The following is a 24,104-nucleotide window of genomic DNA, read 5'->3' on the forward strand; positions in this document are numbered from 1 at the left end:
CCCCTCCTGCCCCCGCCACCCTCCTGGGAAGGACCCCAAGCCTGGGGCTGGAGTGCTGCTCCAGGTTCCTCCTTGGGTGCCCCCACACTGAGCAACCCCTCGCTAAGCCACTTCTCCTCTCCTGCTGGGGAAGGTGCAGAAGGGAAGGGAGCACACTCAGCTGGGTAAGGACACTGGGGAGGCCTTCGCCCTAGGATGGGTGGCCCTGTGCAAGGCAGGCAGTTCTACTGCCAGGACTGTGTGCATGTGTGTATATATGTGTGTGTATGTGTGCATATGTGTGTGCATGTGTTTATATGTGTGCTATGTGTATATATGTGTATGCATATGTATATGCATGCATGTGTGCAGTATATATGTATGTGTATGTCTGTCTATGTACGTGTGTGTCTCTCTGTGTATGTGCATCTATATGTGTATGTATGTACATACATGTGTGTATGTGTGTTTGCTATGCATGTGTGTATGTATTTGTATGTGCATGCATGTGTGTTGTGTATATGTGTATGTGTGCATGTGTATGTGTGTTATGCATATTGTGTGTATGTGCATGCACGTGTATGTGTGTGTTTGTGTGTGCACACACATGTGTGTGTGTGTGCATGCATGTTGAGGGGTTGGTGGAAGGAACCTGGCAAGTGCCAGCTGGCCATTCCTGTCCCCAGGCCTGGCCCTGCTCTGCACTGGGGCAAATGGGCAGGTGTCTCAGGGCCTTCCTCTCAATGACACCCGCGGGAATGTGGAGTGTAAACAGCCGTCACAAGTGACCTCTGAGGCAGCTAAGTTCTCAGTCCTGGATTCTGGTTAGTGAGTGGCCTGCCCTGTTCCCAGGGTCCCTTGAGTCTCATCCCCCCTCCCTGTTCTCTCCCTGCGATGTGGAGCTGGCCTGGGCACTGTACCCCACATGGGCTCTCCTTTGAAATTGGAGGGAGGGCCTGGGGAGGGGAGCTAGAAGTGCAAGGATGCTGGAGGGCAGAGAGTAGCCAGGAGGTACACTGAGAAGCAACTTCACAAGGCCATGTGGCCCTGCAGCTCCCCAAGGCTGCCCAGGAGAGTGTCGCTAATACCAGCACTGCCCTCTAAGATCACTTGGCTCTTTGAGTTGGCAAACAATGTTCTGTCAAGTCCTTGCTGTTTGCTTTTTCTTGATGACTGAGAAGAATAACTGTTTTCTCCCTGCTTGCCTGGGGGAACCCCTGGACCCAGGGAGGGCCGCTGACCTGGAGGCCAGGCTGTGCAGGCTCCATGGGCTGCTCTCCTCAGCGTCATCGGCCTCAGGGACATGGAGGGCCACGGTGGACGCCTGCAGGAAGCTGCCCTCCTCCGAGCTCGAGCCGCAGGGCGCCAAGCAGTGCTCCTCCTCCCCCTGGTGGCAGGAACAAAAGAGGCGGCCAGTGTCAGAGGCCCCTGTGCCCCCTCAGCCCCACCCCTGCACTTGAGACTGCTGGGGTTCCTAACCCGAGAAGTTCTGGGCTCTGAGGGCCCCAGAGGAGGCGGCAGGCAGGAGCACCCTCCCCAGGGCCCCTGCTCTGCAGCCTCAGGGACCCGCGCCAGCTCTTCCTGCCCTCTATTTGAAGCAGAGCTGGATGCCAAGTGCCCACCCTCAGGCCCTGGGGCCGGGTAGCATGCCCCATGGAAACAGACACACAAGGTAAGGCAGGGCCAGGCAGGTGGCGGTGTGGAGAGGGGGGTGGAGGAACATGTCACCCTTCTGCCGGGAGATGAGGGCTCCTGGTGGGGCAAGATGGGCTCTGACCATCCAACATGACAGCCCCGGGGCGGGGTCCAGAGGTTGCTGCAGCAGGACAGGGCCGAGCGGGGCTCACCTGCTGGCACCCACCCTGGAGCAGGTCCCCCAGGATGTCCACGAGCTCCGAGAATGCAGGCCTCTCCTTGGGGTCCCCGGACCAGCAGCTCAGCATGAGGCGGCGTCTGCAGGACAGTGGCTGGACTGAAGTCAGAGGGCCACTCCCTGCACCCACAGAACCAGCCCCGAAACCGTCCTCACATCCACCTGCCCCCACCCCCAGGGCTCAGGCGCGGGTGTCCCTCCTGCCTGGCGGAGGAGGACAGGTGTGCCCTGCCTGCACGCCTCCTTACTCCCCCCACTTCCTGTGCCTGCACACACTTCCTTGTGCCCACACTGCCCCTTGTGCCCACCTCTCCTGTCCCCCAAAGCCTGCCTGGCCAGCAGGAGACTCACATGGCAGAAGTGGCCAGCTCTGGGGCCTTCATCCGGGTGCCCTCTTTCAGCCGCTGGCAGAACTCCTCATTGATCTGCACTCCAGGGTACGGGGAGGCCCCTGACGGCGGGAATGGGGTGGGTGGGTGGCGAGCAGACGCCTGATGCTCAGCCCAGCCTCCCAAATCGCCTCTGCTGGCCCCACGGCGGGGTGCAGGTCCCACAGCTCCTGGCAGGGCCTGGCACGGCTCTCCCTCTCCCAGTACCAGTGCTTCATTTGGTTAAAAGAGGACGGTTGCCGTGAACATTAATGTGTTGGAGACATATTAGTGAGACTAGGTTTCCGGATCATCAGGGTCCTAAGGGCCCTTTTGGTCTCCCTCTGCACTTCAGCAGCTACCCTCTTAAGACATGAGTCAGACTGCTCCCACCCTCTAACAAAGCCCCACATGGCTCCCATTAAATTCCAGGTCCTCACCCCCTGGCGTGGCCCAAAGGGGCTGCAAAGGCCATGTCTCCTACCTCTCCTGCATCTCCTGATGCCAGCCCTGCTGAGCCCTGCCCATCTCCGGCATGTGCAGACTCGGGCTTGGCTGCCCCCCCCCAACTACTGTACTCCCAGGCTCACCTGCTCACCGCCCTAACCCCTCACCCCACCCCCACCCCCGCCCGGCCCCTCCAACTCACACTGCCACCCGTCCTGCCTGGGCACTTCATGATCTCACTTTAGTAAAAGCACGCATCGCAGTGGCTACTAGATGCTTTCACTTTCCCACTTGTTCACTGCCTTGCTCCCTCCTTAGCGTATGGGCTTCATCTTGGTCCCAGTGGGGCCCAGGTTCCCACATGGGGCTTATATAAACGGGACCCTAGAGTGAGCACCCAGCCTCCTGCAGTCTGCTCCCAGCCCTTGAAGTAGGAGCAGCATCCCCACAAAGGTGAGGGGGGACCTGCTATGTCCCTCCCTCTGGGACCTGCCGAGTGAACATGGGCTCTGCCTTGGCAAGGGCTGGAGTATGCCACCTTCCAGAGGTGCCAGGGTAGCCCATGTTGGGGAGGCGGGTAGGAGGGGACTCTTGAACCTCAAAAGGACCTAGGCTGCTTGCTCCAGGGCACCACAGGGGCTGGTGGTGCAACCTGGAGCCTGTGACCCCGCCTGTGCCTCTCCTCCCCTTCCCGGCACTCACCCAGGGAGAAGATCTCCCAGAGCAGCACCCCAAAGGACCACACATCGCTCTGCGTGGTGTACACCTTGTCAAAGATGCTCTCAGGCGCCATCCACTTCAGGGGCAGCCGGGCCTGCAGGAGGCAAAGTAAGTGTGTCCCCTCGGGAGGGAAGAGAGGGAGGAAGCCAAACCCCAGATAGCCGCCCTCCAGTCCCTAGTTTCCCCGGGACTCTGGGGCCAGGCCCCAAGAGAGGCTTTCCAGCCAGCCCACTTGTGTGTCCTTCAGATGGCTCCTACAATTTGCCCTGCTCCCCACCTCCAGGTGCCTGTCACTTCCTTGAAGGCTTTTTCCCTGACGGTCCTGGGTCCCTGTGGCCCTCTCTGCCCCTGCACTCTCTCCAGAGGGCTTGCCCAGCCTCTGGGGGATCCAGGCCCCTGCGGGGCTTCCTCCTCCCCACCTCATGCACTCACTCGGCCCCCACACTAGAAGCTTGGTGTCACTCCTGACCCCTCCTCCTGTGGCTCCTGATGTGCTCCCCAGATGTCTCTCTCCCACTGATGGCCTCTACCTGGGAGCCCTGAAGGCCATGGCCTCTGCCTCCACCCCAGCACCCCACTCTTGTTTCCTCACAACCACAGAGGGGCCTTCTGGAATGCACTCCTGTCCCTCACCTCCACACGCCCCACACACCCGCCCCTCGCCTCCACATGCCCCACACACCCGCCCCTCACCTCCATATACCCCAACACCTGACCTCGCCTCCACATGCCCCACACCCCCACCCCTCGCCTCCACACGCCCCACGTATCTATGAGTTGCAGTGAAGACAGAAGCCCTCTACAGAGTGTCCTATCACAGCCTGGACCTGTCCTGGCCGTTGCCTCCCTCTTTCCAGCCCTCTTCCTTCCTTTTCCAGGGCAAACCTTTAATCTGCTGCGGGTGCTCATTTAAGTACCTGTCTGGCTGCCTCTGAGCGCCACTAACAAGACACACACTGCACCCAGCACCCATGGACTTTACTGTGACCACCCTGCACCCGCCGGTCCATCTCCAGGATGGACACTGTGCAGGCTCCACCTCTGCATGTGCAGCCCCCACAGGGCAGGCATGGGAGTCAGCATCCAACCAACGAACCAAGGCACAGGCCAAAACAGCTCCAATCAGAGCACCGTGCTCCCTGCTCCTCAGCTCCTGTCCCCACTCCCCTGTCCCAAGCGGGGTTACTTGGGTCCCTGCAGGCCCTCAGACCTTCCATGCTGCCACTGGTGAGCACCCCACCCTGCTCCTGGACAGGAGGCACATGGCCTGCACTCACACTGCCTTTGCGCACGTAGTCGGGGTCTTTGTAGATGTCCCGGGCCAGGCCAAAGTCACAGATCTTCACCACGTCACTTTCTGATAGCAAGATGTTCCGAGCAGCCAGGTCTCTGTGGATGCACTAGGGGCCGGAGGGAGCGCGAAGAAGTGGTCAGCACAGGCCCCTGAGGACACACCCATGCCGGTGCCCTGCTCTGCTCCTTCCAGCACAGATTTGTGCACCCCCAGGACTCGCTATGGAGAGGACTTGTGGAGTCATTTCCCGGCTTTGGGCTGTTTCCTTCTCTGCCAAGTGGGAGAGTTGGGCCTCCACCACAAGGTCATTGTGAGGTAAGCTAGGACCGCGCACCCTGGTGGTGGGTCTGTGCCCTTCTCCACTCTGAAGGGCTGCTGGGGCACTCACCTTGCGGGAGGCCAGGAACTCCATCCCTCGGGCCACCTGGAAGCTGTAGCAGACCAAGTCTTCCATGGTCAGCGGGCTCAGCCACAGGTCTTCGGCTGCACAAAGGAGCAAGGTAGGCTCAAGAGGGCTCCCCTCCATGACCTCCATCTTCCATACTGTCCCAAAGGGAGTATTTGTTCACCCAACTCTGGCTGCATCTCTCTTGGCGGGGCCCCTGAGGCCCGTGGCACTAGCTAACAAGCCTGCGGCCTGGCTCCCATCCCTCCCCTCAGTCTCCACTCTCTGCAACACCCACTAAATACTTCCAGGTAAGTGAACAGTGCTGCACCACTGGACCTTTGCACCTGCTATGTCTGCCTGTCTGCTCCCCCTCCCTGTCTGCAAGGCAAACTGTTATTTATCCAGTGATGCCCAAATCAAATGTCAAAAGTCTCTATGGAAACTGTCTCTGAGATGTCCTCCCTTCCCTAAGGCAGAACCCAGTACATGTTTTCCCATATAAGACCCTCCACCAAAGCCCCAGGCTGGCTTATCCCAACTCCCTGATCATGAGGTATCATGGTGCCGGCCAGACATCCTGGGCAAGGGGAAGCCAGGCTCTTACCTTCTTGGACTGGAGGGGCCCGCCCCGCCCCGCCCTTGCCCATCAGCAGCCGTGTGAAGAGGGCCCTGTCGCTGCTCCCGGGCCTCCTCCGGTCGGCCTTGGCGCCCTCCACCATGGCGCGGAAGCGCCTTCGCTGTTCAGGAGATTTCTCCTGCGGGTGCACAAAGCGGGTCCGAAGGGGGGCTCCGCCGCCCACGGCAGAGGCATTCCCCCATCCCACTATGGCGGCCAGCTCACGCAGAGCTCTGGCCTTGGCTGGGCGCCCACCTACCGTGTAGGGGCTGAAGGCCTCCCGCTTGGCGCGCAAGAAGTTGGAGAGGTTGCCATACTTGCAGAACTCCACGATCACCATGAGGGGTCCTGGGGCAGGGCAAGCGCTAGGTGACCAAGGACACGCGGAAGGGCCAACACCAAAGCAACGCCCCCGCTCCCCAATCGCCCTGCTTCCCGGCCCGCCCCCGCCCTTTCCAATCTCAGCCCACCCCTCGCCCCAGCAGACCAGTGCCCCCGAGAGCCTGGCCCTCCCCCCAGGGCTCCCTGGCCCTCCCCCCAGGGCTCCCGAGCTCGGTACCGTTAGGCTTGGTGCACGCCCCCAGGAGGTTGACCACGTTGAGGTGGTTACCGATGTGGATAAGGATCTTGAGTTCCGACATCAGAGCTCGGTGCTCGCTCGCTGTGGCGCCCTCTGGAGGGGACAGAGGGGATGCATGTGCTGCCAGGTCCACCCAGCCTGGGCCCCAATACGCTTAGCTTAAGGTACTATCAGCGCTCCTGCCCGCGCGGGCGCGGGGTCCCCAGCACCGCCCAGCCACCCCTCTGAGGCAGGGGTTCAGGTGGAATTGGGAAGGATTACTCAAACCTGAGCCCCGGCCCGGCTCTGACTCCCATGGACTCTCTGTAGAACGTTGGGTGAAACTCTGACTCTGAGCCTCAGTTTCTCTTCTTGCACCACAGCCCACCCAGAGCCCCTGCTTCTCACCCGCACAGCAGCCCCGCCCGCCCGCTGACCTTTCAGCATTTTCACAGCCACAGTGTCACAGCTGCTGCCCTTGTTGATTCCGAAAGCAGAGGCTTCCACCACCTTCCCGAAGGCTCCATGGCCCAGGACTCTCCCTGTGGAGGCAGGGAGCCGGTTCCAGGTGAGCTGCATGGAGGTGAGGGTGGAGAGAGATGGGCAGCAGGGGCAACCCGTGTGGAGGGCCAGGAAGGAAGGCCCAGGAGGGGGAGGAAGGTCGGGAGCCCCTCTGCCAAACAGGAAGAGCCTGGAGAGCTGAGCGGACAGAGGGAGAGGAGAGGCAGACAGGAAGGCCTGCATCCTCTCCCAGCAGGTGTGGGGGCCCACCCTGCTCAGAGCAGCAGGACGTGGTGACCTCTGGGGCCTGGGAACTGGGAACCCTGGCTGCGGCTTTGGGGATTCATTCCCAGATGGACAGGTCAGGCCAGGTGAGGGCCCGGTGGGACTTTCTGGCATGAGTTCTGAGAATGGGTGCATTTTCAGGGCTCCAGCCTGCTGGCCCCACAGCAGCTGAAACTGCCCCTGCCAGGTAGGACAGGGTGGGTGGGGCATACTGGGTGCTGTCCTCACCGAGGTGCAGCCGCTCCCGGGGGAACTCCCACTGGCTGGCATCATAGGACAGGTATTCACACTGCTCCTCCAGAGGCACCTCCCCAGGGTCCATGATAATGGACAGGTAGCCGGTCTTGATGTCTGCGTGGGCTGGCTGGAGATGGGGGTGGAGACAGCTCATTGGCTAGGCCATGCTGCTGTGGCATGGGTAAAACTTTGCCCAGGACAGATGAGATCTCCTTCAGGGCTCTCAATCAATGAGGGGACAGTGGGACAAAACCTCTGGTCACATAAGAACCCAGCACGGAGGGGCCAGGGAGACTTCTGGGGAGAAGGTGCTTCCATGAGCCACGACGAGGACCTTATTCCTTATCTTACAGGCTGGCCAGGGTGAAGAGCAGACAGAGGGAGTCATGAGGAACTGAGGAAGGGAGTACTCACCCTCCTCATGTTACAGAAGATAAGGAGGAGCAGCAACCAGAAGAAGACCGCGATGACCCCAGTGCCCACAAGGATTATGATCTCCATGCTGCCTTTATCCTGGGAGCCTGGGTGGGCAGAAAGGGCATATGTGAGTGTGTGCGTGTGTGCGTATGTGTGTGTGTGTGTGTGTGTGTGTGTGTGTGTAGGGGGAGAGGGTGCACTCCACGGGAAGCACCCCTTCTGGTGGGCACGACTTGCACGAGGTGGCCACAAAAAGGCACCAAGTGAGGGCAGGAGGTGGGCAGAGGGGCGCAAGGGGGAGGCCGGACCTTCTACAGCCACGCTGGCAGAAGAGTTGACACAGCCCTTGGCGTTGCACACACTGCACAGATAGTGGCCCGCGTCCTCCTCGCGCACGCGCTGGATGCTCAGCTTCTGGTTCGAGTCAGCCAGGTCAATTCCTGCAGGGGTGAAGGTTCGAGTTCAGATGGACCTGGGGCCTTGGCCTGAGAGCCTCCGCACCCTGCCCTTCTCTCAGGTCCACCCCCTACCGGACTCTTCCTCCAGCAGCCTCTCGTCTTTGTACCACACGATGCTGGGCATGTGCGTCCCAGCCACTGGGCACCGCATCTCCAGGGAGTCGCTCACGTTCACCAGGAGGTCAGTCAAGTTCTGCATGAGCCGCGGGGCTTCCAGGGCTAGGGGCAGGAGTCGAGAGGGAGCTAAGTGCAATGCCCAAAGCCAGAGGGCACAGGTAAGGAGCCCTCCAGGGAGCAGAGGGGTGGGAGCAGATTGCATGAAGCTAAAAGAAGGGGCAGGGTTTGAGTGTGGAGTGGGAAGGGGACACTGGTGCAGACTCGGGTTCATGGATGGACTGCCCAGGTACATGTTGGACTGAGGGTGAAGGCTCCTTGGGAAGCGCTGCCCACCCTCTCCCGCCAGCTTTGCCCGCCTCACCCTGCACTGACAGGTACTTCTTGTGGCAATGCTTGTCGTGGCTGCGACGGTCTTGCACCTCGCACACATAGTCTCCTTCATGCTCGGGCTCCACATGTGGGATGGTCAGGCTGAGCGTGGAGTGGCGTTCACCCGGCACGGCCTCCTCCAGGGTGGCGGCCAGGGGCGTAGCAAATAGGTGCACGTTCTTGCAGTCGAGCAGCAGCGGGTTCCCGTGGGCATCGTGCAATGTGGACAGGTTGAGGCGGTACCAACGCAGATGCTCATAAGTGTAGTTGTCCGCCCGGCAGCTCAGGCGCACGGCCTGGCCCTCTAGGGGCTCCTCTGACGGCTCCCATTCAATGCTGAAGCCATCAGGGATGGCTGGGGTAGGAGGAGGAACCACTTCGTGACATTGTGCTAGTGACATTGGGCTTCACCTGCCAGGTGCTTGTTCTCCCTTTCCCACAGGCCTTTGGACTCACTCAGCTCTCAACCAAAGGTGTGCATCATGAGAATCCGGGCCAGGGACACCACCGGGAGATCTTCACACCCACCCCTGCCCCTCACTGACCACCAGGGCCAGCCCACCAAAGTCGGCTCCACAGGCTCTCCTCCTGTCTGCCTCCTTGCAGCTCTCCCTGGACAAGCCCCCAGTGGGCTGCTGTCCCCACCTCTCCCAGGAACCCAGTCATCAGTGAGTTCCTTGTCACCAAACTCAGTGGCAGCCTGAGTCCCCATCCTCCCTCGCTGCTGACCACACCCCACCACTGTCCTCTCCTTGAAACAATCTCATTGTTTCATTAGCTTTCAGCAGTGGCCTTCTCGCTCCAGTTTCCTCTGGCCACTCCTGGTCAGGCTCCTGTGGCCTCCTCTCCCTCCTCCCCTCCCCCAGGTGTTCTCTCCAGCTCCATCTCTCTTCCAGATGCATGCCTCCTCCACCCTCCACACCCCTGAGCCCGGTGACTTCCTTTTTGTGGGCTTCTTAGCTTTCCTGAGCTTACTAACATGGCTAAAAATCTAAGGAAACTACAGACCTTCTCCCCAGGACAAAACGTACGCCTGAGCTGCCTCTTCTCATCCAGGGCTTGGGAAGGAGGTGCGAGGCAGGCAGAGTTAGGTGGAGCTGCAAGGTGCAAGACGCCACCCCTAGGGGAGGCACCTCCAGGGCTGAGGGCAGAGGGTGCTACTCCATCCCAGTGGACCAGCATCCCAGTCCATATGCCATAGCCTCCAAATCTATCCCTCTCGCCCAGGCCCAGATGCCCAGTATATTTCTCCCGGGTGTTCCACAGTCACCAGAACCTTGGCCCCAACGTGGTCTCATCCTCCTCTCCCAGGCCTGCTCTCTTCCTGTGTCCACTTGGTCCCTGACCTCTGCCAGGCCCACCCAGGTCACTCACTGGTCACGTAGAAGTAGATGAGCCGCTCGTCCTGGCCCACTTTGTTGAAGACCACACACTTGTACATGGCGGACACATTGGCGTCCTGGATCACCAGCTTGCTCACCGTCTGGGCAGAGCACAGGCAGAGGATCTGTTTCCTGCCTGAATTCCCCCCACCCGACCTTCCCTTTCTGCAAGGAGGCTGCTGTGCCCACCAGAGGAATGGGAAAACTGAGGCTCTGGGCTGCAGGTGACAGAGCTCAGAGACAGGACCAGGAATGTGAGGCAGGGAAGAGAGGGTAAGGCCTTTGGGCAGCAGAGGGAGGGGGCTCTTCTGAAAAGTCAAGGAAGAGTGCTGTGGACAGCTGGCATCAGCAGTAGCTGGGGTCAGAGGGTGCTGTTAGGGCTGGAAAGTCTTCTGGCTGTGGATGGGCTCAGGCTGTGGCCATGTTGAGGAGGGGCCAGGGGCCTGGTGGTGGTGGGTCAGTACAAGTCAGGGTCAGGATTCAGGCTGGGGTTACATCAAAGGCCAGGCTGTGGCCTAAGCTAAGCAGCTGGTCACTGTGTGAGATCCTTGTGATGTACCCACATAGGCTCTAGGGCTGCCCACAGCATCTCCGTCAGTGCTCTGGGTGGCCGCAAGGGGAGGGGCTGGGGCCTAGACCTCCAGAAGGACTCTGGCCTGACGGAGTAGGGAGCTTGGAGCAGGGGAGCAGAAAGGACCACAGGCCCTGCCTACCAACCAAAGACCCCCCCCCCCGCCCCACAACACCAACCCCCCCAACACCAAGCCGGGTACTTCCTGGCCAGGCCTGGAACAGGAAGAGGCTCTGGAGGTGTGTAGGAAAACAGGAAGTGACTGTAGGAAGTGGGTGCCTTTGTTCAGTCACCTCCCCCCGCCTGGCCCCTTCTAGGCATTGCCCCTAGGCTGGGCCAGCAGCTTACCAGCCTGGAGCCTATGGGCAGCTGGGGCCCATGGCCTGGCCAGGCGGTCTTGGATCTCAACTTCTCTGTTTGGGAAGCAGCTGAGGTCCGGCCCCCCACCCACAGGGCCAGGGAGCTGAAGCCCCAAGATACTGCAGAAAGGTCACTGACTCAGCTGCCATCCCCAGAGCCCTGCAGGTCTGGCACAAACCAAGAAGGCCAGGAGCAGGCCCCTGCCTCCTCTTTTCTCCTCCTCTGCCAGTCAATGCATGGCGGAGTCGTACCTTATTCTTCCCCTCCACAAACTCAGTCCAGGTGTCCAGGCTCTCAATGGGGTTCACGGCGCCCTGCATGGTCACCTCCCTCCAGTCCTGGCACTGTGGCATGCGGTCTCGCTGTTGCCGCCGGCTGCCGGGGTCAAAGAAACAGAAGGGAAGGTCAGAGGTATGGGCTGGGAGGGCCTACACTGAGTTGAGTCTTTGTCATAGTCAGGGCCATCTTCCATATCATGGTGGATGAGGGGTGAGCAAGGGGGCGGGGGGCTTGATTCTGGAACACTGTCTCCCACTCTTCAGGCTCAGGGCCTTGTAACCCATCCTGCAGGGACTGCCAAACACAGCCTGCTGAGCAGCACACAGTGTGGCTCTGTGGTCGCCCTCCAGCCTGCTGTGCTTACCATCCCCCACTCCCATGTGCCCCTCCTACAAAGTGCACCCAGATCTCCAGGGGCAGCAAAGACACCACTTTTGCTCCAGGAAGCTCTCACTCTCCCTCCTTTCCTCCCTCCTTCCCCCTTCCAGAGCTGCAGCCTCTCCCTGGTCCAGGTGGCATCTATGGGTCTCCCACTAGGATCTGGGACCCCAAGGGAGGTCCTTGTCTGCCCCTAGCATGGCAGAGTGGCCCCAGGGCACTGTCAGTTGGTACAGAGAATAATGGTAGATCTTCAGAGGGAAGCAAATTTGGAGGGGCCAACAGTGACCCGTGGCCTTATGAGCCTTAGACATTTCAGGCCAGCTCAGGCCCACAGACCACCCCTACTGAGCCTCCCTCACTGACCACGCTGGGGCGTCAGCCCCTCTACCCGTGCTGCTGCCCTGTTTCCTCCCTGGGTTCCCAGCTTCCATCCTTCCCCAGCTTGTGACCCTCCATTCTGCCCGCAAGGATCTCTTACTAAATCTGACCCATTACTCTTCTGCTCAGCACCCTTCCCTGTCTTCCTAGTGCCTCTGGCCACCCAGGCACCCTCCTCTCCTGTCGCCTGCTTATCCAAGTTGTCTCTGCCCTGAGTGTTCTCTCTGGCCTGTCCTGCTGGCACCCAACTCAGTGTAGAGGAGTGTGGCCTAGCAGTCAGAAAGGACATGACCTTGGGAAAGTCATGTCCCTCCTCAGGCCCTCAGTTTCCTCCTTTGTAAGGGGTGCCAGTAAGTGCTACACAGATGAGCTCATGAGCACGTGGGCACGTGTGGTGCCATGAGGCTCAGTGCAAGTCCCGTGAAACTGGCCCAGGTCTGCCTGCTTGGCAGGTGTCCTCCTGGGTGTCCAGAGGCACGTCCCTTGGTCCTCTCCAATGATGCCAGTGTTTGTTTGGGGGCTTTGCTGGTGAGGGAGGTGTGTGGGGCCTGACTAATACCGGGAGGGTCTGAGCTTTGCTTGGATGGGGTAAGGTCAGGGACTGGCTGCAGTGCTTTCGTGACAGGGTTTGAGTTTACAGCAGGGCTCCGGGGAGGAGTGCAGGCAGTGAGTGGGGGTCATGGCCGAGGTTGGGGCAGGGCTGGGAAGTAGGAAGGACAGGCTGGAGCCACACTCACGTGCTGCGCTGGGCAAAGGTCTTGCAGGGCGTCCATGGCCGCCAGTGCCACTGGACGCTGAGAGGAGGGGGCACCCCGTAGGCAGTACAAGTGAGGGCCTGGCGACTGTGGCGGGAGTAGATGCTAGGGGAGGAGGCCTCCTTCTCATGGATGTGGGGGGGCACTAGGGGCATAGGCAAGCAGCTGGTCAGCCAGCAGCCCGCCCACCCACCATCCCCTCTCTTGCCCTCCCACCCCTATACCCTACCATTCACCACCAGCTCCAGGCTAATGTTGCGCCTCAGACCAGCCGCGGAGTTCCACAGGGCGAGGGTGTAGATGCCCGCACTGGCCTCTGTCACATCCTTGAGGACCAGGGCATGTGGACTGTGGCGCCCCGACACAGCCTTTCTGTCCTTGTACCTGGCCCAGGAAGGGAGCTCAGGGGACTGCATGGACCCGCCCCAGCCTGTCCTGGTACTGCTTTCCTGCCCGCCGCAGCCTCTGCAACCGGAACGTCCTGTGGGGGGGGTGGGGCCCCTCCAGAACAGACCAGGAGGCTGCTGGGAAGGGCCTGCCGGGGTGCAGACTGGGGCAGCCAACACTGCACTGGGGAGCAGGTGCCCTAAAGGCTATGGGGGGTGGTCTCCAGGCGTGACCACAACCCTGACAGGAACACTGGAGGTCTGCAACAGCACGCTCGCCAACCCCAAAGGTCTTCCCACAGGTAGTGAGCTCAGTGCAGCCTCCTTCTCTCTGGCCAGCCTGTGGCCAGGGCCAGGCTTTGGCCACCAGGCTCAGAGGCCAACCCCAGGAGGGTCCTGCCCACCCTCCCAGTAGGCCCTGTCTCAGTGCCTGCGGGGGGAGCGGTCCCGGAGTAGCACAGCCCTACCCCTGACCACCCCGGGGCCCTGCCTCACTCTCTCCTGGCTCTGCCTTCCTGCAGCCTGCATTCACGCTTCCCCCTTCCCCACTGCTTGCAGGGCCCCCTCCCTCCTACATGAAGTCAAGTACCCACTCATCAGACAAGACTCCCCCGGTCCTGTGAACCAGCACGGCCCTTGGCTTCTGCTGCCTACTCATCCCCGCGCTGGTTTTCATAAATGCTTCATAAATGGCTGTCCGTCTCCCCCACTGAGCTGTGAGTCCCACAGGGACTATCCCCTTATTGCCGTGTGTCCTACACAGAGAGGCGGCTCGTGCAGGTGCCCAGGGCGTCTCACTGCAGGTGCGGACAGACAGGTGCCGCACACCCAGAGGGTGGCTTCTCCTCAGTCCTGAGCTGGGAGTGCTGCCTCTGAAACCCAGTTCTGGGCTCCACCTGGGAACAAACGGTGCCCCTTCAGGCAGGCGCCTTCCCGGGTGTACTAGGCACAGCCCTCAGGCAGACACCAACAGTGAGGGGGGTGCAAGGGCCCTGCTCTCAATGGTAACACCATAGCCCAACTGGGAGGGACGTGACTGGCCCAGGGTCACACAGCGGGCAGGGCAGCACCGAGGCCGTGCAGCCTGCTGGGTTCTGATGCAGAGTCCCGCCTGCCCCTGCCGCGTCTGGGATACTAGCAAATCCCTTCACCACCCCAAACCCCGTGTCCTCATCTGAAAACTGGGGAAATGAAATGCACCTAGCAGGGATCATGAGGGCTGAGGTGTGGCACTTAGTGTCAGCCACCCCAGCTTGTCTGTCCACTAAGTTCCAATCAGTTCATTTACTCATAATCATCACACACCCAGAAGAGTGAGCCCCTATGGGACTGTGGTGACCACTAGTGCAGGTGTGTTGGTGGACAATGGGCCAGCTGAGCAATTCTGGAGGGGGACATTGGCCAAGAGAAAGGCCTGATGTGGTGGGGATGGCGACAGGCTGTCTGAGGATCAGGCCTGGGCCAGATCCCAGATGCAGCAGAGCCAGCCATGCACCCAGAGCAGGGCAGTCCTGTTGCCCTTGGAGGACAGGGGACAGGGCCCCAGGTGTCTCCAGGAGGCTGCACCTATGAGGAAAGCTCCAGGCTGCATCAGTGCCCTTCAGGACCTTGTCTTATGGGCCCTGGTCTTGTACCACATGTCCCCAGTGGACCTCAAAGTCCGTGGCCTCAGAGGCAGGGTCACAGGACCAGGAGAAGCCTGCTTCCAGCCTACAGCCAGCTAGATAGGTTCCCAGCTGAGAATGTCTGGGGCCTCTGCTTGCCCGGATCCAGGCTTTCAGAACAGGTTGTTTTGCCTGACGGGAGATGCCAAGGCTGGAAAGGGTAACGCTCCTCTGGCCAGCTGGGGAAGGACAGTGCAGGGCCCTCCCAGGAGGCTGGGGCTCAAGTGGGAATGTCCTCCTTTCCTGGCCTGTTTTCTCATCTGTATCATGAGGGGGGTCAGGCTAGAGTGTGAACCTGCCAGAGTTGGGCCACATGGACTGCTCAGATGGCCTGAGGGTGCATGGGGGGTGCTGTGCCTTCTCCAGCTCTGGGGGAGCGCTCAGTGCCTGGCGAGGGTGGAGCCACCACTGAGGGATCCCCTCACTGACCCTCGGCATACTCTGCATGGGTGGCCTTACTCTCAGGACAGACCAGAGCCGGGCTCTGGCAGCCTGTGGGCCTCCTGGAAGCTCTCGCTCACTGCCTGTAGGTCAGGCCCTGCCCAGGGCCCGGCTCCATAATGGTCTGTGAACCCCTGTGGCACCTCGTATTTCTGTGTAGGAGGATCCTGGAGTGGCAACCTGTTCAGAAGAAAACCTGAAGCCATTACTGCAGGGCATGCCAGAGCTCTGTGACACAAAGTGGCAGGGCCCTCAGAGATGCTGAGCGGGTGCAGGAGGCAATTAAGAAGCACACATAACAGGAGGCCAGCATGTACGAGCTTTCACAGTTTAGTAGCAACCCAGGCCAACCTTCCCTCCTTAGAGTGTTTTTAGAGGAGGTCTCCACAGGGTCTCTGGGCGCAGGCCCTGCCAGGGAGCATTATGCCCTTCCCGCCCCAAGGTCCGTTCCCTAGCTGGGCTTGGCAGGTAGCGAGGGGTGGAAGCCAGGGCTGTACCATTGGAACTCCGGTGGGGGGTACGCTGCCAGTTTCACAGGCAGCTTCACCAGCTCGTCTCCTGCTGTGGCCTCCAGAACGGGATCCTTGAACCACTCAACGCTGATGAAGGGCTTTTCTGCCAGATGGGAGGCATCAGCGTAAATCTGGGGCCCAGTGTTGCTGACCCACCACTGCCCAAGGACTCCCAGCCACAGCCCCACAACCCCAGCAGCTAGACACCTGCAGACTGGGGCTGGCCTTGCCCTTCAGGGTGTGGAGGCCAGGCAGGCCGTCCACTCACAGCCCTCCCTTCCCTCCGGCTGGACTCCACACTGCTTGGTGCACTATGACCTCTGACCCTGGGCCCACACTGCACAAGGACCTTTGTTCTCCAGGCTTGATACTGAGCCCCAAACCAGCCAGGCCCTGCTGGGCACGTCGACCCAACCCCGTCCATACCGTGCACAATGACCTCGGTGCTCTCCCGGAAGCGCTGGATGCCGTTGTTGGCCTCGCACACGTACGGGCCCAGGTCATGCTGGCTGACATTGTAGATGGTCAGGATGCTGGAGAGCTCTGTGTGCGTCTGCTGGGAGCGCCGCTCTGGCACCCACTTCGCCCGCTCTGCCTGCCCACACCCAGGGGAAGCCCAGGGTCAGAACAGGTGGGCTCCGGCAGGGCTGACCACCAAAGGCACACACCCAGCCCAGCCAGCAGTGGCTCCGGGAGCACCCAGAGTGGTCCTTGGGGTGGGAAAACTTCCACATCAGACTGGGCCTCTGGAGCAGAACTGAGTCTGCACCGCCTCTAAACAGAAGCCATTGTGTGCCAGGTCAAGGTGGGTGTGGGCAGTAACGGGTCTCCTGGGGACAGTGTGGGCACAGGATGGGTGTAGGCAGTGGTGGGGATTCTTGGGGGTGGTTCAGGCACAGCCTCAGGCAGGGATGCTGGCCTCACCTGCTTCCCTGGATAGTCCCAGTCGAAGGTAACGCCAGAGTTGAACTCGGCCCACACGGTGCAGTTCAGGACCAGCTTCTCCCCGACCAGCAGCTCCACTGACTTCTTGGGGAACAGCTGGATATCATAGAGCTCATTGCCTGGTGACACACACAAACAGTGACTCCCCCAAACCCCTCACTGGACAGCACACACAGAGTAGAGGGCGCCGAGCACCCAGCAACGGCACCTACAGCCCCATGACTGGGAACTGGGGGCTCCCTGTTCTCCTCCTGCAACTCTCCCCGCAGAACACGGGGTGCAGGCACTGGGCCAGGACCCCAAGGCCCCGGGCCACACCTACCTGTGATGTGCACAACGAAAGGGTTGGATAGGAAGGTCTGGCTGCCCCAGCTGGTCTCGCACTGCAGGTACAGGGCGTCGCGCAGCAGTGGAGTGGGCACGCGCATGCCGCGGCGGTCGTCCCACACCACCTCCTGCCCATCGGGCAGTAGCACCGAGCTTTGCTGCAGGACATGGTGGCTGTCAGCACCCATGGCCCCTTCCCCCTGGCCAGGTCAATGGCCGCCTTTCCCAGGGACAGGACAGGAGGGCTGGATCCGGGGTGGGGTGGGGGTGGGGCTGTACCGAGCGCAGCGTGATGTTGAGGCCCGGGATGGACACCAGGCAGGGCACCCACATGGAATCTTTCCTGTTGACCAGGAGTGTGTCCGGCTTATTGATGAATGGTTGCTCCAAGTCTGCAGAGAGGGAGGCAGACTGTGGGAAGGGCAGGTGGGGGGCGCAGCAGGACAGTCCCACAGGGTCCATAGGCCGGGGGTGAGGGTGTGGATGCTGGCTGCCCCTCTGGGACCTAGGACCCTGCCTGCACCACATGGATGGCTGCAGGAGTGCATGATCTGGGCCCCTCACCTCTCACGAATACGTAGGTGCTGGCTGCGGTCATGCCCTCGATGCGGGCCTTGATGTATTTGTAGTAGCAGCGGTAGCTGCCCGTGTTGTTGGCATGGGCCTCACGCAGCAGCACCACCTTGCAGTAGGGCCTGGCGTCTGTGCCCTCGCAGTCTCGCACGAACCCCGTGTCCTCGCTGTGCTTTGCCCCTGTGGCGGGTGCCTCCTGAGCCCCTGGCCAGGCCCACTCGAGAGGGTGCTGCCCCCTGGCAGAGGACACGGAGGTCAAGAGTGGCCTTACTGCAGCCCTGGGGGCTGCAGCTTGCCCATGGGTTGTCTCACCCAGAAGTCAGGCCAGCCCAGCGCTGGGGCACACACCATGGACCCAGCCCAGGTGGAGTACTCTGAGTCCCCTTGGGCCTCCGCCTGGCTCCTAGGCCTCCGTGAGACATGGTGGCCTACAGAGAAGCCAGAGCCTGTAATAGCTGGGCTGCAGGGAGGACAGCATATGACAGCATATGGCCTGTGACAGAGGGTAACTGGCCTGAGGTGAGGGTGGCTGAAGTGGGTGCAGGGTGACCTAGGTGGTGGGCATGGGGTTGCCTGGGCTCAGTGTGGGGTGGCCCAGGAGTGAGTGCAGCGTAACGGCTCTGTGGTCCATGCGAAATGACCAGGGTGGGTGTGGGTAAGGGAGGTGTAGGGTCCGCGGCTCCCACACCCAGGCTCCCAAGAGCCCCACTGGGTCTCGAGGCCTCTCTGCCCTGGGAAGGGCCTGCCTTCTGGGCCCTCTGCCACCATCTCCTGCCTCAGCTCTGTAGTCTCCTTGGTTGCCAGGTAGGAGGGACCCAGGCTTCTGCCCCGGGGGCTGAGTACCTGCAGGAGATGGACAGGCTGTCACTAGAGTCAATGACGTATGTCTCCTCTGTGATATTCAGGGTCGGCGGGGTCATGGAGTAGCCACTCACCAGACCTGGAGTGGAAGACAGGGTTAGCGTGGCACTGGGTCATGAGTTCACAGGACAATGTCCACCAGGCGCAGAGCCCTCCTCGGGCAGGGGCCCTGAACAGCATGGACAGAGGCCCCAAGAGAAACAGTAGCCTCCACCTCCCTGCTCCCTGCCCCTGTCCAGGGCCCCCCAAGTGAGCCCTGACCGAGGCCTGGGCTGAGCACAGACCTCTGGCTCCATATGAGCCAAGCTGCCAGCATGTTGACAGGGAGACTGCAAACCTCACCCTACATTGGGGAGGCCTGGAGCATGTCACCTCAGCTTTGTGACCCCACATACCTGCCTGAAGGGCCCTCCCTCCTGAACTCCAGAGCCACAGCCACAGATTGTGAGAGGGTCCTGCACAGTGCAGACCCTCCCCAACACGCCCAGAACCAAGGCCCAAGGTCTCACCCCTGAATGATGCCTGTGGGCTCGTGCTCTCACACAGAGTCCACTGCATGTGCCTGTGGCTCCATTAGCTTCTGTCCACCCTCCACACCCCCACTGACTGCCCCAGCTCCCCCTGACTTCCCCGCCTCAGCCCCCCATTTCTCCCACAGGGCTCATCCTCAAACATACAAATAACTCTACCTCACCTGGTTGAAAACCCTCCCACGGCCCTCCGGGACCCCAGCCCTTGCCTACCATCCTCCTGCCAGCGGGATGGATGTGTGTGTGTGTGTGTGTGTCCATCGGCGTGTCTCTGTGTGTGCATCTGTCTCTATCTGTGGGTGTGGTCCTGTGTGTTTGTGGGGCTGGTGTATGTGTCAAATGTCTTTGACATGTCAGTGTGTGGGCGCACATGGACTTGTGCGTGTGTGATCCCGGCAGGAGTGGGAGCAGGCCCCAGGGAGGTCTGGACCTGGGACTCCGGCAGATGCTTCCTGCCAGGACCATCCTGAGACAACAGGAAGAGAGGACTGCGTGGCTCAAGGTCCAGGGCTGTGTCCTATCCCTTCGCCCAAGTCCCTGTCCTCCTGGGGGACACAGCCCACTACCCCATCCCAGCCCCCAGTCCCTTCCAACCCCAGGTCGGGCTCCTCTGCCCTCCCTAACCCAGCTCCCCAAGGCCCGGGGCCCCGCCCTAGTTGGCTCTAGGCCACCCTGGCCTACCTCCACTCCCCAACCACTAAGAAGAGGTACCAGGGTGGCACCTTCCACACACAAAGATCTCATTTTGGCATCACACGGACAAGATGGCCAGAGCTGGGAAGCCCTCACCAAGCATCTAGTCCCACCGTACAGAGAGGGAAACTGAGGCCTGCCCGGGGATTGCACTGCCACCCTAAGAAGGAAGCCCCTCACCTGGCCGGTGCTTTGACAGCTACAAAGTCCCTCCTTAGCCTGAACCCAGCGTGCCCCCGCCTGGCACTCAGGCCAGTACCCCTGGCCTCGGGCCCTCAAGGTGGGAAAGTGGCCCTGGGCTCTGCTTCCGTGGGTCTTCTCCATGTGGGCTCTGCCACCAGGTCCACTCATCTCCAGGTGGGTGCCTGGCCTTCCATGCGCATCAGTCCCCATCCAGTACCTCCTGGGCTGCTGGAGAGGGGCCGCCCTGCATGGGGAGACTCCCCTGGGGTTGCCAGGGGCTGGGAAGGAACCTGAGAGGGCAGCTCTGAGCTGGACCTCGAAGAAGTAGTAGCATTTTCCAGGCAGTGGAAAGTGAATAAAGTCACACCAGGCAGACAACTGGCCTCGGAGCTACAGAAGAGGGGGAATGATGGGCTTGGGTTTGGGCCTGTGCAGGATGAAAAAACTGGCCCTCCTGATGGACCAGTTAGGAGTCAGGCCTGAGACGAGTGTGAGCACCAGAGGAGAGCCTCCGCAGCCAGCACCCACCTGCCCTGGGACTGTGCTTGTCCCGCGGTGAGGCCTGCAGTGTTGCCCCAAGGCCCCCGGGGAGGCTGAGGGCCCCTTCTCTGGGATGCACATCCAGGGCACACACCTGATACTCCTAGCGACGGAGCTGTGGCAGATGTTAGCCCAGCCTCCTTGGGCAGCTCCCCTTTGCTTCCAAGATAAAGTGGGGCGTGCCAGGCTTCTCCTTTCTGCTGACTCCCCTTCTCTCCACCTTCATTTCCTGACACATCTCCGAGAGGAACAGACCTCTCACCAGCATCCCCAAGTGCCAGGCTTTTCATATCTTGAACTCTTTACTCATCTTTTCGCCCAGGGCATTTGTAATCCTTCCCTCCTGAGATGCTGTCTTTCTAGAGTCTAGCTCATGCTTCTCTTCCTTATGGAGCAGTAATCATTACTCATGCGTGTCAGCCTCCTTGGGGATCTTGCCAGATGGATAGATGGGTGGATGGATAAGTGGATGGGTGGGTGGGAGGATGGTAGTATGGGGGAGTGGGGGGAGTGGATGGATAGATGGAGGGGTGGATGGATGGGAGTTGGGTGGATAGATGGGTGGATAGGGGTAGGTGAGTGAGTGGATGGATGGATAGGAGAATGGATCTTGTAGGAGCTCCCTCCTTAGAGGCCACCATACCACCAAAGGAAGCATGTGCACCACTGTACCAAGGCTGTACTAAAGGGGGACCATCCATTGTGCTTGCTAACCCCTTTAGCCAACCGTGTGACTCCCTCCTTTGCTGTCACCTGCCCTGACTTGCCCCAGTGCCCCTCTGTCTTCACTCAATTCCACTAGGACCTGCGTGCTCAGCAGGCTTTGCTGCAGGCCTCATTGTCCTCCATCCTTCCTGCCTGAACTGAAACCTGGTTTTCTGAGGACACCACTGCCCCTGTGGGTGGTTACTGCTTTCCACCGCACATGCCTGACATCAGAGAACTCCTTGTGGCCACCTCCCCTTCTCCGAGGGCACGACCCCCTCCCCACTAAAGCTGTCATCAGCTGTTGTCTTGGTCACTTCCCCTCGTTCTCTGCTCCTGGCTCTCCAGCCCCCTCCACTCAACTTGGGCCATGGTCCATGACTTCAGCACCCACACAGATGACTCACCAACACCCTGGACTTTGCGGTCCTCCCCTCCACTCTCCTCCACCCCACGCAGAGCACACCCTCTTTCCCGGGCACACCCTGGACCTGGCCCTAGCCAGAAGCTGCACCATCCCCAAATGCCTGTCTCTGAGCTTCCCTCCAGCCTCCTCTGTCTCCTGCTGGGTGCCCTTGTCCCACCACTGCTAAGTCCTTCAGCCGCATCAAAACGCCCAGGCCAGGAGCCCCTCCCCATCGCCACCCCTTCCTGGACTCACACTTGTCCTAACACAGAGTGGCCCATGGTCCATTATTCTGATCAGTCCTTTGCCTCGGGCCCTCCATGCCAACCCTGCGGCCGGCACCACCGGCCCCTCAGCGGCAGAGTCCCACGCTGCAGCCTCGCCTTTCTTTATTTGTTGGCAGACTTAATGGGCCCTGGGGCTGCAGTTCAGGGCACTCTCCCCACCCTCACTCCGCTGTTGCCCTCTCAGTATTTACTAAGTGAAGCCATCAGATGGAGACATCTCATCACCCCACATCCAGACCCCACACTCCCAGCCTGAGCCCTAAAGCCCTCCGACACTCTCCATCACGCCGACGATCCCAGCCCCCTGGACCTGACTCCTGCAGATCATTTCTTTCTCTTCTGATCACTAATATTTCTCTACGGAATCACCTCCTGTGATAAATAAATAAAAATAAAACCTCAATTTCTTGACCTTATATTCCCTTCCAGCCACTGCTCCCTTTCCCATCCCCCTTCATGGCAAAAGCTCTGCTCCCTGTTCTCCTCCTTTCACATTTGCTTGTCCTCCCATTGGGGTGCAGCCCCATGCCCTGCTTCATGGCCTCCCGTGACCTCCAGGCTGTGCTTGTGAGGACCCATGGGCGCTGGTGGGCAGGGAGCAGAGCTGTGCTTCCTGTGGGCCTTCTGTGAGCTCACCCTCCCCTGTCTTCTTCCTCCTGCTCTGTCCAGCACTAAATGCTGTGCTCCTCGCTCTCTGTTCTCCACTGGTCTCTCTCCTAAGTGTCCAGATACCTCCAAAATCTCTATCTCCCACCCAGACCCCTTCTCTCAACTCCAGCTTAAAGGATCTAGCTGCCACGTCACTCGGCTACCCCACAGACTCCAAGTTCCACATTTCTGATGCTGAACTTTTGACTCGCACCCTCTCACCTCTGCCAAAGGCTCCTCCTCGATAGCTTCCATCTCCCCAGATGGGAGTGGCTGTGGATGCCCACCTCTCCCACCCCAGCCCTTCTGTCCACCACCAAAGCATCTCAGAGCCAGCTCCTGCTCTCCTGCTGGGGGCTGGGGGCTGCCCACTGCACTCGGCTCCAGCGTGGTTCCCTGGGCCCGCTCTTGCCCTCCTCCACTCCTCACACAGCTAGTGATAGTTTAAAAGCATGCTTGTGTTTTCCGGTCAGTGACTTTCCACTGTACTTTCAGGAAAACTCGAACTCCTGACCTTGGGCTGCCCCCCACCCTCTCTCCATGCTCTCTTGGTCCACTCTCACCTCGTGTTCACGTCCTCCAGTCACCACAGCCTCTAAGCTGTTCCGTAACATGCCAGGCTTCTCCTACCCCCGGGCCTTTGCACACACCTTTCCTCCTGATTGCCTCCTCTCACATGCTGTGCACAGCTGGCTTCCTCTCACCTTTAGCTTAGGGATCACCTCCTCACCCGCTCCAAAACCAAACTCCCTTTAAGCTACAGCTCAGGCTCCTGGTGGCTCACTTCATCCTTCTTGTCACAATTTGTAATTACCTTATTTACTTATTTGTTTAACTTATGTTTTTCCATCTCCTCTACTAGACAGTAAATTTCTTTGCGGTAACGACCAAGACAGCCCTCCTTTCCACCCCCACGCCTAGCACAGCACCTGGCACAGCAGCAAGGCTCCGTAAATACTTCTTTAATGAATAAACGGATAGATGGGTGGATGGGTGGATTGAGGGATGGAAGGAAGGAAGGAAAGAAGGATAGATGGATGGTTGGGTGGATGGATAGATGATGGAAGGATGGAAAGATGGAAGGACAGATGGACAGACGGATGGATGGACAGAAGGATGGATGAGTGGGTGGGAGGATAGGTGGATGGCTGACTGGCCAGCTAAATGAATTTCTGAGGTCTTCCTTTGGGTTGAAACTGTGTCAGCCCCTGTTGTTCCTTTGAAAAAGATGTTCTAGTTTTAAAGGACAGGCTCCCTGATGCCCGTGTGTACACCAGGGCCTGAGGGCTGCCATATCCAGAGGCTCCATGCTGCCCAGCCCCCACCTGCAACCCTGGAGAAGGCGCATCCTTCCTGCCTGGCTGTTGTCTGTCCCTGCTGTCCTTCCCTTCCCGCAGCAGGAAGCTCTGTCATCCTGGCCTCTGCTGCACTCCCCCTGCCTTCCTGTTCCTGGCCCAGGAACTGGCTTCTTCCTTCCCCTGGCCAGCGGCCCTGGCCCCCCAGCCTGTAGCAGAGCAGTTGGGCCAGGCGCCGGGCCGAGGTCAGAAAGGCCAGAGTGCACACCTCTTCTCTGTGCTGTCAGCAGCTTTGGGCAGCGGGGACCCTGGCGTCAGCCACGGGAGGCTGACTGTGGGAGCAGCACACTGGGATCCTGGGTGAGGAGTGCACA

The 24,104-nt window shown here is 60.2% G+C and overlaps 1 protein-coding gene across 5 annotated transcripts in view; it reads right to left on the bottom strand.

Moving 5' to 3' along the window:
- The window catches only part of FLT4 (fms related receptor tyrosine kinase 4), a 41,008-nt gene that overhangs the window by 8,207 nt on the left and 8,697 nt on the right, over nt 1–24,104 (bottom strand). For all 5 annotated transcript variants that reach the window (XM_019661367.1, XM_019661368.1, XM_019661366.1 and 2 more), the window contains exons 2-27: nt 18,426–18,522; nt 17,574–17,818; nt 17,289–17,401; nt 17,005–17,167; nt 16,662–16,801; nt 16,164–16,332; nt 15,723–15,840; nt 12,964–13,118; nt 12,717–12,879; nt 11,193–11,316; nt 10,003–10,111; nt 8,621–8,983; nt 8,215–8,361; nt 7,993–8,124; nt 7,682–7,788; nt 7,259–7,394; nt 6,682–6,786; nt 6,245–6,358; nt 5,945–6,033; nt 5,674–5,824; nt 5,070–5,164; nt 4,665–4,787; nt 3,370–3,481; nt 2,204–2,303; nt 1,827–1,932; nt 1,221–1,366 (exon numbers count right to left, since the gene is read on the bottom strand). In XM_019661367.1, coding sequence (XP_019516912.1) covers nt 1,221–1,366; nt 1,827–1,932; nt 2,204–2,303; nt 3,370–3,481; nt 4,665–4,787; nt 5,070–5,164; nt 5,674–5,824; nt 5,945–6,033; nt 6,245–6,358; nt 6,682–6,786; nt 7,259–7,394; nt 7,682–7,788; nt 7,993–8,124; nt 8,215–8,361; nt 8,621–8,983; nt 10,003–10,111; nt 11,193–11,316; nt 12,717–12,879; nt 12,964–13,118; nt 15,723–15,840; nt 16,164–16,332; nt 16,662–16,801; nt 17,005–17,167; nt 17,289–17,401; nt 17,574–17,818; nt 18,426–18,522 — 3,622 coding nt within the window. The remainder of the gene's footprint in view (nt 1–1,220; nt 1,367–1,826; nt 1,933–2,203; nt 2,304–3,369; nt 3,482–4,664; nt 4,788–5,069; nt 5,165–5,673; nt 5,825–5,944; nt 6,034–6,244; nt 6,359–6,681; nt 6,787–7,258; nt 7,395–7,681; nt 7,789–7,992; nt 8,125–8,214; nt 8,362–8,620; nt 8,984–10,002; nt 10,112–11,192; nt 11,317–12,716; nt 12,880–12,963; nt 13,119–15,722; nt 15,841–16,163; nt 16,333–16,661; nt 16,802–17,004; nt 17,168–17,288; nt 17,402–17,573; nt 17,819–18,425; nt 18,523–24,104) is intronic.

The sequence above is a fragment of the Hipposideros armiger genome, unplaced genomic scaffold, assembly GCF_001890085.2.
Source record: "Hipposideros armiger isolate ML-2016 unplaced genomic scaffold, ASM189008v1 scaffold_347, whole genome shotgun sequence".
NCBI classification, from domain to species: domain Eukaryota; kingdom Metazoa; phylum Chordata; class Mammalia; order Chiroptera; family Hipposideridae; genus Hipposideros; species Hipposideros armiger.